This window comes from Cladophialophora immunda, assembly GCF_000835495.1.
Source record: "Cladophialophora immunda strain CBS 83496 unplaced genomic scaffold supercont1.5, whole genome shotgun sequence".
NCBI classification, from domain to species: Eukaryota; Fungi; Ascomycota; class Eurotiomycetes; order Chaetothyriales; family Herpotrichiellaceae; genus Cladophialophora; species Cladophialophora immunda.
In genome coordinates, this window is record NW_015622545.1 from 1939745 (window position 1) to 1951804 (window position 12060).

Here is a 12060-nt window from a genome sequence, read left to right on the forward strand (position 1 = left end):
CAGGCAAGATGGCTATCAAGTGAGAACCAACACTAGACTTGCATGGAATCCAGCATACTGACGCATGATAGATATCTCATCTTGCTTTCCCGCCAGGGCAAAGTGGTAGGCACATCATCCTGTCCAAAGCAGTTGCCCACCATGGTTCGTTTCGCTGACTTCAGTCTGTTGATTTCCCCCAGAGACTGGCAAAATGGTTCACCACTCTGTCCCCAAAAGAGAAGGCCAAAATCATCAAAGATGTCTCTCAGCTGGTTCTCGCTCGGCGGACTCGAATGTGCAATTTTCTCGAGTACAAGGGTGCGGATTCCCCATTCTCAGCCCGTCTGCTTCATTCTCTGCTCCTTCACTCTTCATGTGCTCCTTGTCCTCGTCTTCTCAACCTCAGGCTGACTTCCATGCTCCATCCTTCAGACACCAAAATTGTCTATCGTCGCTATGCCTCTCTCTTCTTCATCGCCGGCTGTGACTCCACGGATAACGAGCTGATCACCCTCGAGATTGTTCATCGCTACGTCGAACAGATGGATAAATACTATGGGAACGTGTGTGAACTGGACATCATTTTTAATTTCCAAAAGGCCTACTTTATTCTGGACGAGCTCCTCCTGGCGGGAGAGATGCAAGAAAGCAGCAAGAAAAATGTGCTGAGGTGCATCAGTCAAGAGGATAGTCTCGAAGATATGGAGGTAAGCAACGTTGATAATTCCTCACATGCACCCCTCTGAGGACCGCCACACACTGGGCTGGATGAGCTATCGCACGGGACCATAATTTCTTGCGGCAAGCGACACCCCATCTGCGCCTTTCCTGCTGCGGCGGTATGCTCTCATCTCGGGATCCTGTTGTAGTTGTTGAGGCTAATTCCATGTGTCGTCTGTCGAACCAGGTCGAAGAAGAAGTCACCAAAATCATGTAGAACATGATGCCGACGGCCACTGTGCTGTTCGGTGGCATGTCTTCAGGTGCCGATCTTCTGTGAGGTGCCGATATTGCATCTGATCCGGCCTCGACGCATTTGTCGCGTGTACTTCCGAATCATGAGAGCACGTCATGAAAAGACGCCATGATTGACAAGTCATTATTTTACAGATCACCGAGGAGGCACTGAAGAGAGGCGGATTGATTTGATCGGCACTGCCGCGATGCCCTGGGTCACCCCCCAGGAATTATGAGATGGCGTTTCACGAAGGAAGATACCCAGGGAAGGACACATGGACCTTGCAAACAAGGTCTCTGCTTCTGCCACTCCATGCGGCGGAAACATGTCATGTACATTACGCGGCGAACCAGGCTATAAGACAATTGAGCGTGCACAGAGTTAAGCTACACCATGTCTCCTCGGCCTGCTAACGCAAACAGTGAGCCTCGGACCACATGTCGCTGCGATTTCCACGCGTCCTCCCACTTCTTCCACCTCCAAAGCTGCCATTGACCTCATCGCTTTCGTCCAGTGCTTGATTCGATTTGGATTGCCGTGAGTACAAAGTCCGAAATCCATTGTCGTCGTTCGCTGCTGCGCATGTGCGAGGCGGGACCCGCCTATTGGCTGTTTTGCGGGGTGCACGTGACTGCACCGCCCCAGGAGGAGTTTAGGCCTCGAACTCCCCATGTTGTTTCTCCGCCCGGCTTCGCAACGTCGTCCATCTTCCCACCTCACATCCTGCTCTACCTCTCCGTCACTCCGTCATCCATCAGCTTTCTGCGAGTTATCATGGAATCACGCTCCTGTTCTGCGACCTGCTAGACGTCCATCGTCTAGCTATCCGAATCGCCGAGAGCTGCCTCTGCAGCCAGCCCTGGTTATCTCTTTGTTCGCGATCGCATAGCCGGCTCAGGTCAACCATCCTCTTCAGCTATCATCATTTGCGTCGGAGCCGCGAATCCATCGTGTAGCGCACAGCGCTCAGAGGGCACCGCGAAGCATCTGTCCTGCATTGAAACTACGACATCCTCTGTTCTACGTCCGCGCAGTGCGATGCCCTGAATCTGACTCGGCCCGCCCCAATACCAGCACAATGAAGGTAAGCAGATCCGTTCGCGTCATCGTCAGATTTTGACTGGTTCTAACGCATTAATCTAGTTTATGCCAAATCGCGACCTTGACACGGTCACCTCCGCGCTCAACTTTTCCACCCCGGATCTCCATGTCGTAGGGGGATGCGACCTCTACACCACCAAGGCAGCCGGGGGAGACAAGAAACTATACAAGAACATTGAAAATGGCCTCGAAGCGCAATATAAGTCGAATCTCCAATTCTCACAGTCGCTTTCCCCGCCCCAGGCGCACGTGGCGGCCTCGAGCCTGAATCTGAGTCGAAGCAGTCCTTTTGGGAATCTGGGAATGATCAGCTCGCGGAGGACCTATGCATATCTCATAGCCACACTGAACGCCAGTCACCCTCACTACGACTTTTCGCACGTCCTGCGGCCCACCGATTTCAAACGAGAAAAGAGCCTACGGCACGTCATGAACACCGTCGACACGACCATGTACAATCTCCGTTCACGGCCCGTCAATACCTACCTGAGAGATTCCGCCGGTCCTACCTCCACTCAGCCGCAATGGGGCCCGGCAATGTGGAGGCTGATTGACCAACAAATGAGTCTACGTGACTGCGCCGTATATCGCTACGCCCCGGAGGATTTTGATCCTTTTGAAGATGACGATGAAGGATCGATTTGGTCGATGAACTATTTCTTCTTCAACAAAGCGAGGAAGCGTGTTTGTTACCTGTACCTGCGAGGCATTAGTGTTCTGGCAGTCCCTACCATCGATGCATTGAGGACGCCTATCAGGTCTAAGCGTTTTGCCGATGAGGAGGTGGATGGGTGGATCACTCCCGACCTCGGCGCACACAAGCGAGCCAAATACTGGCTTGGTGATCGAGATGATGTCGAAATCGCCGAGCACGACGACGAAGCAGAGGAAGATGCCGATATGGCGGTGATGTCGGTTGAGAAAGACGACAAGCCCATGGGTGCTCCTGTTTCCGAGGGCAAGCAGCCATCGAAAGACCGCGGATTTCAATCTGACGAGGAAGACTTCCCGCCACCCACGAGACCGGTTGTCGACGAGCATGACAATTACCTGCTTAGTGACGAAGAGGTACGAAGTTTGAGAAGCCAGAGCAAAAGCACGGCGCGGGGAGTGAGCGAAGAGGTGGTGGGACCTATGGAAGTGTAAAGGAGCTTGTCCTCTTTTGCGTCGCATCACCTCTTCGCTCAACTCAGAGATCACCAACACTTTCTACGCCATTTTGATGAAGGATGAGATTGCCGCCATTTTATGAATCAGATTTTGAGGGGGGGTGGTGTGCTTTTGTTCGGGGCGTCACGTTTGGCTGTGTTGTACTAATAACGATACCTGATGGAAGCATGGGCGTTTTCGGCAAGGCCGGTGGGAGCGGCCGTTGACGGAAGCTTGCCTCAATCTCGATGCTGGGATGGCTTGATGATTTTTTGTTCTCTAGGCGTCATGGAAGTTTGGGAAAGGAACGAGTCTGGTATGAATGGTCTTTGTGATCGGAGTGTGACCGGCTGCGGATGATGGGGGAGGCCTGGCATTAGTGCTTGGAGATCTGAAATCAGATTGGAACGTACATACTATATGGCACCTTTTGGCAAACGCTCCAGTTGAAGAAGGACGTTCTCGGTCGACGTGCAAGCTTGTGCATTGCAGTGACTCCTTTCCAGTATACTACCTTTTGAGGACCTTCGTGTCTACGACCAGGACGAGCTCTGCCTTGCACGCATCCGCGCCTGCAATATGGCATTGAGAGCGAGCTGCGTTTAGGAAAACCAGGGTTTTGCATGGTATGCCTCATGTATCTTCTCATAGCATTGGGAGCTGTGTGTGGCTTCGTCGTCGTCATCCTTGCGGCAGTCCCCCCCCCCCCCTTCGCTCGCGAACTCAAGGCCCCAACCCCTTGTGGCCCAGTCTTCCTTGCCAAGTTGGGTCTCCAATCTCCTCCCTCTTAATTTTCCGCACAGTCGCCCCGAAAACAAGCCCTCCCCCAAAAGAAAGGAAAAAAAAACTCCCCGACAGGGAATCGAACCCTGGTCTCCCGCGCTCGCAATCAAGATCGGTTGATGACAAGCGGAAATCATGACCACTAGACCATCGAGGAGGGATGAGATGCTGCTGGTACTGCTACTCCTGTGAGATTTATGACGTAATTTTTGTCATTGCAAAATATATCGTTATTTTTTGCTTTCTTGTGGATAAGTGAGATTTTGGAGTGGTTATGCCCTAAAAACACCCAGTGAGTGTGGACAAGCCCTCACTAGATAGCCGTACTTCGCCGTCACTATTAGCCCAAGCTTACACACCCTACCGGGAACAGTGAACACCGTTGTTATTTGTATTTGTATTTCCGAGAGGTTTACGACAGTGCCCTGGTAAGAAGATATCCGTTCGTCTTCGCCATGTTGTGGTCTCTCCCATGCTACAAATGCTGAGGAATACGAAGGGTATGGTCCGAAGACTAAGAGGTGCTCTGCCTACCTGGAAGGGGTTCACATCATCTCGGCTCTGTCTTCGGCGAGAGTATCGACACCCACAAACAATCTAGGCATCAAAGGTGTCCCTCCTGTAGTCTCTGCGCGGGTGATTCTTTCATGCATCAGCCACCATCCGAGCAATGTGCCGGTGATCGACACGCCCCTCTACAGATACTGCTTCTTGATAGACACATCTGCATATCTTCTATTCACGCTCCTAAACGCGCTTTGGACTCGCCTTGGACTTGTTGCTCGTATAGTTCGAGTCAGGGCTTTCGCGCGTGTCCGCGAACTTTTCCGCCGCGAGCTGCAGGAAACCAATATATGACTTTCCTTTCATGTGTAGAGCCTTCCAGGGTTTTATTGAACCGTGTCGGCAGTCCTTGTCGCTGCCTTACTAGCTAGTATACAGAGGACTTTTGGAAGTACGGTTCCGGTTTATCATTGACCCGACTCCGAGATCTGCAAATGCCAATAGGCGCAGCTCCGGGGGCTCAGCACACCTACTGCATGACTTTGGCATATGCTGGTCCCACCAACGCGAGCACTCGTGTTCAGACCACGTCTTCTCGCCCTATCCTCGCTCTCACTGCACTGCAGACAACACATTTCGATCCTCCCTCCCCTGTGGATTGATCCGTGGCCCCGCTGACCTTCACCTATTCTATTTGCCCACACCACTGGTGAAACATCTGTACCCCCCGCGAATCAACGCGAGCCTTGCGCAGAGCCGCCGCAGTCTATAGACCGATTCGCTATGGGCGAGAAAGAAGACAAGGAGAAAGCCGAGAAGTTGGCGGCGGCGAAAAAGAGGGTAAGAGGCTCTGATTCAACGTTAGGGCGACAGGAATACCCAGTCGTGTCTAGTATCTGACACAATTCCTCCTGTCTGGACCCCGTTGCAGTTGAGCCTTCCACTAACTTCCCGCGACGGACATAGGTCGCCCAGTTGCAAAAGAAGAAGAAGGCCGCGGCCGCCGGCACCGGAGAGAAATCGACAACAGCTGCGAAAACCGGTTCAAAAAAGGGGGACGAGCGGGTTGGGGACGGGACAGAAGGAGAAGCCGATGCCGATGCGCAAGAGAAGGCTACAACTAAAGTCGACGACGTCTCCGACACCGAAGCTGCGCAGGCCGCGACAGAAGAACAACACGTCGATAAATCCGCCGCCAATCTGGCAGATGCAGACGCAGATGCAGACGAAGAGGCCTTCAATGCTGCAATTCAAGCAGCAAGTGCCAACTCTCCCCCGCCCGAAACGGTTCTTTCTCCAGCAACGGTCTCTCCCCCTTCTGCCGATCAAGACCAGCCTTCGTCCGCAAAGGGCACCAGTCCTCGCCATGGCGCCCGCCAACCGAGCATCAGCCTCCAAAGCAAAATCCGCAGCACCAGTTTCCGGGATAGTGGGCCGTTAAGCCCAGCTATGATAAGTGGGAATTCCCTCTTGAAGGTGGAAGAGCTGGAGAGGGAGAACAAACGGTTGGCAAAGGAAGCAGAAGCCCACGAGAGGAGATGGCGCAAGCTGGAAGAAGAGCTGGAGGAGGTGAGGGAGGAAAATGCCGAGAAGCAAGCAAATGGAGAGGCCGAGGAGGAGATTCGGCGGCTGAGAGCCGAGATCGAGGCTCTTCGCAGACGCACAAGCTTAACCACTGCGACAGTTAGCAGGAGGGAGAGTGCTGCGGGGGAGGATGTGGCCATGTTACAGGCCGAACTGGAGAGGAAAGATTCCACCATTGCGGACATGCAGCTCGAGATCTCGAGACTCAGGGGCCAGCTATCGAGCCAGACCCAAGGTTGCGAGGCGCACGGAGAGCAAATCGCAGGGCTGCAATCGTCGTTGTCGTCGACAGAAGCAAAGGTGAAGGCGTTGGAGAGTGACTTGTCAGATGCGAAGAAGGCGCTGTCCAAGGCGAGTGAGAAAGCTGTCGTTGACTCGACGGAGCGCACAAGCAAGGAAATGAAGATCCGGACTCTGGAGAGAGAATTGCAAGAAACTGCTGCGCACAGGGACGAGGTCGTGAAGAAAGCCGAACAGCTGGAGAAGAAGATTGAGGTGATGAACAAACTCCACCGTGAGGCTGAGGCAAGGCATGCGACCAAGTTGGCCACGGCTGAGGCCACCGCCCGAGAAGTCCCAGCTCTCCGGATGAAGATCGAAAAAGCCGAAAGTGAAAATAACCAATTGAGGGAGAAGCATAAGCGCGTGATGAGTGGTGATGGGGGAGGAGAAGGGCTGGACGAATTGGAGGACGAAGAGAGACAGAAACTCGAACGAAGAATTCGCGAACTGGAAGGGCAAGTCTTTGATCTCCAGCGCGGCGTGTGGAGGGACAAGAGGGTACAGATGCAGCCTCGTGGAGACGATGTCGGATCGCGAACTTCTTTGGATCCAGGCGCCGAGGACTTCGACGAGGTGGATCTTTCAGGCCCCGGCAACGCCAGCAGTCGACGAAGGAGCTTTGCGAACCAGCAGCAGCCTCGTCACTCTAACTTTGCGCAGGTGCTGAATTCGGGCCTTGCAGCATTCCGCGCGAGCACCACCTCTCCCGGTAGCCAGCAGAATCGGCCACGCAACGATTCTCTGCTGCAGGAATTCGACGACGACGACGAAGCCTTCGATGAGCACGCATTTGCGCGGGCACAAAAGGAGGAAGAGGCCAGGAAGATGGTGGAGCATGTGAGAGAAGTCAAAAGGGGGTTGAAGCAGTGGGCGGGTTGGCGGCTAGATCTGGTCGAGGCGAGACGGGCTGGCGTAGGGGTCGGGTATGGCGAGATATTTGACCTATAATTCAAGAGCGAGGGCTTCGGATAAGGTCCAGGGAAGCCTTCATTGTGAGTCCGAATTGCCACAAACTCCACAGCGAATGACTGATTCTGTTGCTGAGACTTCACAGCAATGTGAAACCACGCGACTTGGTCCTTCACAATATGGTCGTGATGCACCGGACGTGGCTGCGCATTTGCACCGCCGTATGAATGTGCACATCAATATTTTGTACGTCACCGTAGTATATTAACTATATAACGCCCAATATCGCGCGTCGACCAAGATGAGGCTTAACTCACCTTACAAACACCGCCACAATGAGCACGTCTACTGCTATTTCGGAGACTACGGGGGGATATGATGAGAGTCCTCTTTCTCCAGAGCTCCAAGCGGTCGTCGCTTACATCCCACTGGTCTACAAAGGATCCTACTGGAGTGAATTTCCGTTGTGCTTTGCTGACTTTGAGCGTCTCAAACAGTTAGACTTGGACAAGGATGAAAAGCCCAGGTAAGCCCCTCTACATTTGCATTTGTCAAACGCTAACTGGCTGTGACGGTACGACTACGACGCGGCGAAGGAAACCTTGATTTTTCGAATGCCCGTCTCAAAAGCACACAGCCTTGTGCAGGGAAACCTGTACTACGAGATCACGCAGCAACTTGAAGAAATAGCATCCCGCGATGGCAATACCAGAGTATTCATCAATCGTCTCGATTCTTCCCCTGGGCACACGGTCGAGTACTCCAGATCAGAACGGTGTCCCGATCTTGGCTTTGAGCATTTCTCTCGGAAACATCCGGCCGTGATAGGGGAACTCGCACTCTCTCAAACCGACAAGGATCTACGCAGTCTTGCTGAGGAATACCACCAAAAGTTGCAAGGTGATCTCAACGTGGTGTTTGGACTCAAGTTTGGATTTTGGTATGATGACAACTCACACATCAAGACATCAGCAACCTAGTGGGTTTGGAGACGCGAAGTCGGTGAAAGGGGGGGTGTCGGCACACGCCTGCGACGCGACGAAATCGTAAGTGACCATTTGAAACAGTGTTGTCATATCCGACCGCTAACCCTTCGATTAGAAGCTTTATGACGAGTCTGGCGAGAGGATCGTTGACACCCAGTTCGGCTTGCGCTTGTCCCTAGAGGACTTCGCATTCCAACGTCCTTCTAGGACGTTCGAGGGCCTCGACCAGCACGAAATCTTCATCTCTGTCGACGTCCTTCAAGACATTCTCGACTGCGCGGCGGGACGCCATCACATGTTGGCCAACATGGCTTGACAAACAGTCGTTCGACGCTACAGCTGGAGGCTGCGCTAGATCTGATGAGGAAAAGGGAAAGCCTTGCTTTTATTGATTCTACGATACCCCAAGGCAGTTCAGGAATGCATGGTACCTCGGTTCACACGAAAAGGAGTTGTCGGCTTGGGTACTATTGAGGGAAAAAAGGAGAACAGGAAAACCCCCTCCAAAAAAGTACTTCCATTGCTTCACAGAAATCAAAAAGCCCAAAACCACAAACGGGCTGAGCTGGGCTGGGCTGGCCATGAGCAAATGACAATTTGACCTGAGAACGCGTCTACTTGTTTCCCACATCTCTTTCTCAGCCTTGTAGACCTCCTTTACGGCATAGCTGGGTTCAGCCTTGTACACAAGGGGCTGGTGCTAACCATGTCACAGAGCCAAAATTGTTGCTTCAACACTAAGTTAATCAATCATTGGGTTGATTGATTGATTATCTGCGTAACTAAGGAATCTACGGAGTACTCCAGTGGGTACGCGACAACGCGCCTGCGGTAGCGGCAGTGGCAGTGTCACGTGGGTAACCTACCAAATTGGGTTAGGGCAGCATTTGATTTGGTCCGCCTGGTTTTCCAGCCATGATCGACTCTTGCGACGTCTTCATCAGCACCCTCTCGTGTGCTACTGCCCATCCTCACCAATGGCTACTGAGTAAGCCTTCGTTTCTCGACGCTTGACACGCACGTGGAAGTTGTCTTGGAGCACGAACCAGCCTCCCACCACTTTCCACTCCTGCTCCGGCGTCAGGAAGGAGAAGTCGTAGTGCCGGAGCAACTGCGGCACCAGCTTGGCGATCTCCAACATGGAGATGTTCTTGCCGATGCAGGACCTCGCCCCGTGGCCAAAGGTCAGGTTGGCGCGGTCCATCTCGAGCAGCTGCGCCGCAGACGCCTCGAGCCAGCGTTCGGGGCGGAAGACGTCCGCGTCGGGCCCGTAGACGGCCTTGTTGCGCGCCGCCACCCACGGATTGATGCCGACGATGGTGCCCTCGGGGAGGAAGTGGCCGGCGAGTGTGATGCCGCCCTTGGGCACGTGCCGCTCCAGCAGCAGGCCCACGGCCGGGTGCATGCGCAGGGCTTCCTTGATGCAGGCCTGGAGGTACGGGAGGGCGCTCGACTCTTTCCAGGTGACGAACTCGCTCAGCCGGCCTGCAGCGTTGGCTGTATCGATCTCGGCCAGCACTCGAGCCATGCTGGCCGGGGCCTTCATGAGGTAGTAGAAGATGGCGCGGAGGCTGATCGAGGTCGTGTCGCTGCCCGCCAGCACGTTGTCGATGTTGTACATCCGGATGATCCGATCCGTCACCAGGTCCGGGTACTTTTCTTGCGCCTCGAAGCACCGGGACAGGAAGTCGCGCTTCTTCGCCTCTGCACCGCCCCCTTTTGCTCCCGCCTTGTTGGACCTGGCCGCAATCCGCTCTTGCATGCGCTCCACGGTGAACTTGACGACCGGATGGGTGGGGACCCACGCGAGGAAAAGAGGGTTCTTGGTCAAATACCGGTCGACCTCGGGGATCTGGCCGACACTGCCTCCCAGAAAGACCTTGGTGCGTATGTCGGCGATGATGCCATCGACGTCCGATCGGGTTTCCAGGAACCCCAGCTTCTTGCTGAAGACGACCTCCCCACTGCTTCACGTCAGCTTTTTTGGCCCCTGCATAGGAACCTGCAGTGCAAATTGGCTGGGGGGTGCGGGGGTATCTCCTTACATAACGTCAAATGCATACATCTGCAACCATGTCCCGAAGCTGAAGGGCGCACCAGATGCCGCAAACTCATCCAGTCGCGACATGAACAAGCGGCTCGTGGAATCCACCAGGGGCTCGAATTCAACCATGGTGGACATGCTGTACGCGTTGGCGATGGGTCGTTTGAACTTGGCATGGTATCCTTCGTCCAGAGTGGTGAACAGACTCGGTGTAAACTGGCCTTTGTAGGAGAGCATGTGCAGGGTGTAGAACTTTGTCTTTGTGAAGCCGGAGTTGAGGCCGTAGATGGTCGGGATCAGAGCAGGATCAGACACGGAGACGGTGCGCGGTCCGATGCGCACCAGCGACGATTTCAGCCTGCGGTGCAGATCGATTTGGACCTGGTGAGGTGTTGCCGCCACGGTGGTGCCGAAGCGCCACAGGTCAGTAAAGCCGGCGAGGAATGGGCCAGGGATAGAATTGAGCCCGTGGCCATATTTGTTGAAGAGGAGCCTCGCAAGGAGGAACAACGGGGCAAGAAGGCTCAGGTAGTGCCAGTGCTGTGCCAGATATGATAGCAGCTCGTCGAGGAGGGCCATGGTGGCGATATAGTGATGATGGTCGCGGACAGGGCTCTGTCGAGCTTCAGTTGTCGACGCAACAGGGTGTTGAGTTGGGCCTCAATGGCCTCTTTATGCGCCACGGGTTCTTCTCCATCCTGCTTAAGACGTCGGCGGCTGAAACTCCTGCGCAGCCTTGTCCTGTCGCACAAAAAGCATCGATGGCAATTCTTCGCGAGGCCGATCAGCCACATCCGCACCTCCGTGACGCGATGTGCGACGATGGAGGCTTTTCATGAAGCCAGATCTGGCCGCCATGGCGTGTTCGCCGGGCATAGAGTTCGAGGGTGCGAGTCGCACTGTGACTCGCACATGGAGTTGATGCTGGCGAGATCGACGCCCGTGCGAGGGGCGACAGGTGACCTCTAGAGGAACCGGCAAAGCGACTCGCTCAAAAAGGGGTACTCAGATAGATACATCCATAGCAGACAACACACGAAGGGCTCTTGATGAAAGCCAGTCTCGACGTTCAGGTGTGGCCGTGTGGCGTGGCGCTCCGCTTGGCGTGACCTCACAGTCTCACAGACATCAATCAGTCTTTAAGATGCACGTTGTTTACAGATGACGATGGCGGCCTTGTCCAACTAACTCCCCCAGCGATCTCCCCGTAACGATGACTGACAAGGTCGAGAATCTACTGCTTCACCTCCCGCTGGAGCTACGCCAACGTATCTATGTGACCGTCCTTGGTCCCCCACGCCTGGTCCTTCGCCTCAATTTCAGTTTTGAGCTGGACGATTTTCTTAGGGCCATGATCTACCGACCCAAGTCGGAAAAGCTGCGAGAAAGTGAAGGCCTTGCGAAATTCTATAATGAGATTGACGGCGAATCGGAAGAAGGGTTCTCTGAAAGCGACAAGGAGAATGCTCATCGTTTCAGCGACGACGTCATGTACGAATGGAGGACGGGTATCCTTGAAGTGTCGAGGAGCAAATCGGTCATGAAGCCCTGGATGTCTTGGGCAGCATATCTTTGTGACAAATATTCACGGCGAGCTCTGGCTTCCACTCCTGGAAGGGCTGTCGCAGTTCTGTATCGTGGCACAGCAGCCGTTGGCGGCTCGAAACTATTACGATGCTCCCACTCTCGAGGAAGATTGGTCCGACTGAAATGGACAGGAATGGGATGTGTGGCTGGGAATGAGTCTGAATATCATAAAATACATTACCCGCCATGAG

General features: G+C 54.1%; 5 protein-coding genes and 1 non-coding gene across 6 annotated transcripts; 5 read left to right on the plus strand and 1 right to left on the minus strand.

Annotated features, from left to right (window-relative positions):
* Positions 1-8: 8 nt before the first annotated feature.
* Positions 9-728, plus strand: PV07_08891 (uncharacterized protein; the record flags this gene model as incomplete). The annotated part of the gene is made up of 4 exons (XM_016396096.1): positions 9-19; positions 72-105; positions 183-300; positions 415-728. 4 exons carry the CDS (start codon positions 9-11, stop codon positions 726-728), a joined length of 477 nt encoding a protein of 158 aa, XP_016245952.1.
* Positions 729-2018: 1290 nt separating this feature from the next.
* PV07_08892 (uncharacterized protein) lies at positions 2019-3187 on the plus strand (the record flags this gene model as incomplete). The annotated part of the gene is made up of 2 exons (XM_016396097.1): positions 2019-2024; positions 2084-3187. 2 exons carry the CDS (start codon positions 2019-2021, stop codon positions 3185-3187), a joined length of 1110 nt encoding a protein of 369 aa, XP_016245953.1.
* An 850-nt stretch (positions 3188-4037) lies between these two features.
* Positions 4038-4130, minus strand: PV07_08893. Its single transcript has one exon. It is a non-coding gene; the product is annotated as a tRNA-Asp (tRNA).
* Positions 4131-5260: 1130 nt separating this feature from the next.
* Positions 5261-7291, plus strand: PV07_08894 (uncharacterized protein; the record flags this gene model as incomplete). The annotated part of the gene is made up of 2 exons (XM_016396098.1): positions 5261-5317; positions 5444-7291. The coding sequence occupies 2 exons, from the start codon at positions 5261-5263 to the stop codon at positions 7289-7291; spliced, it is 1905 nt and encodes a 634-aa protein (XP_016245954.1).
* Positions 7292-7587: 296 nt separating this feature from the next.
* PV07_08895 (uncharacterized protein) lies at positions 7588-8840 on the plus strand (the record flags this gene model as incomplete). The annotated part of the gene is made up of 4 exons (XM_016396099.1): positions 7588-7778; positions 7890-8192; positions 8262-8298; positions 8354-8840. 4 exons carry the CDS (start codon positions 7588-7590, stop codon positions 8552-8554), a joined length of 732 nt encoding a protein of 243 aa, XP_016245955.1. The 3' UTR covers positions 8555-8840.
* A 2655-nt stretch (positions 8841-11495) lies between these two features.
* On the plus strand, positions 11496-11991 carry PV07_08896 (uncharacterized protein; the record flags this gene model as incomplete). The annotated part of the gene is made up of 2 exons (XM_016396100.1): positions 11496-11819; positions 11848-11991. The coding sequence occupies 2 exons, from the start codon at positions 11496-11498 to the stop codon at positions 11989-11991; spliced, it is 468 nt and encodes a 155-aa protein (XP_016245956.1).
* Positions 11992-12060: the final 69 nt, after the last annotated feature.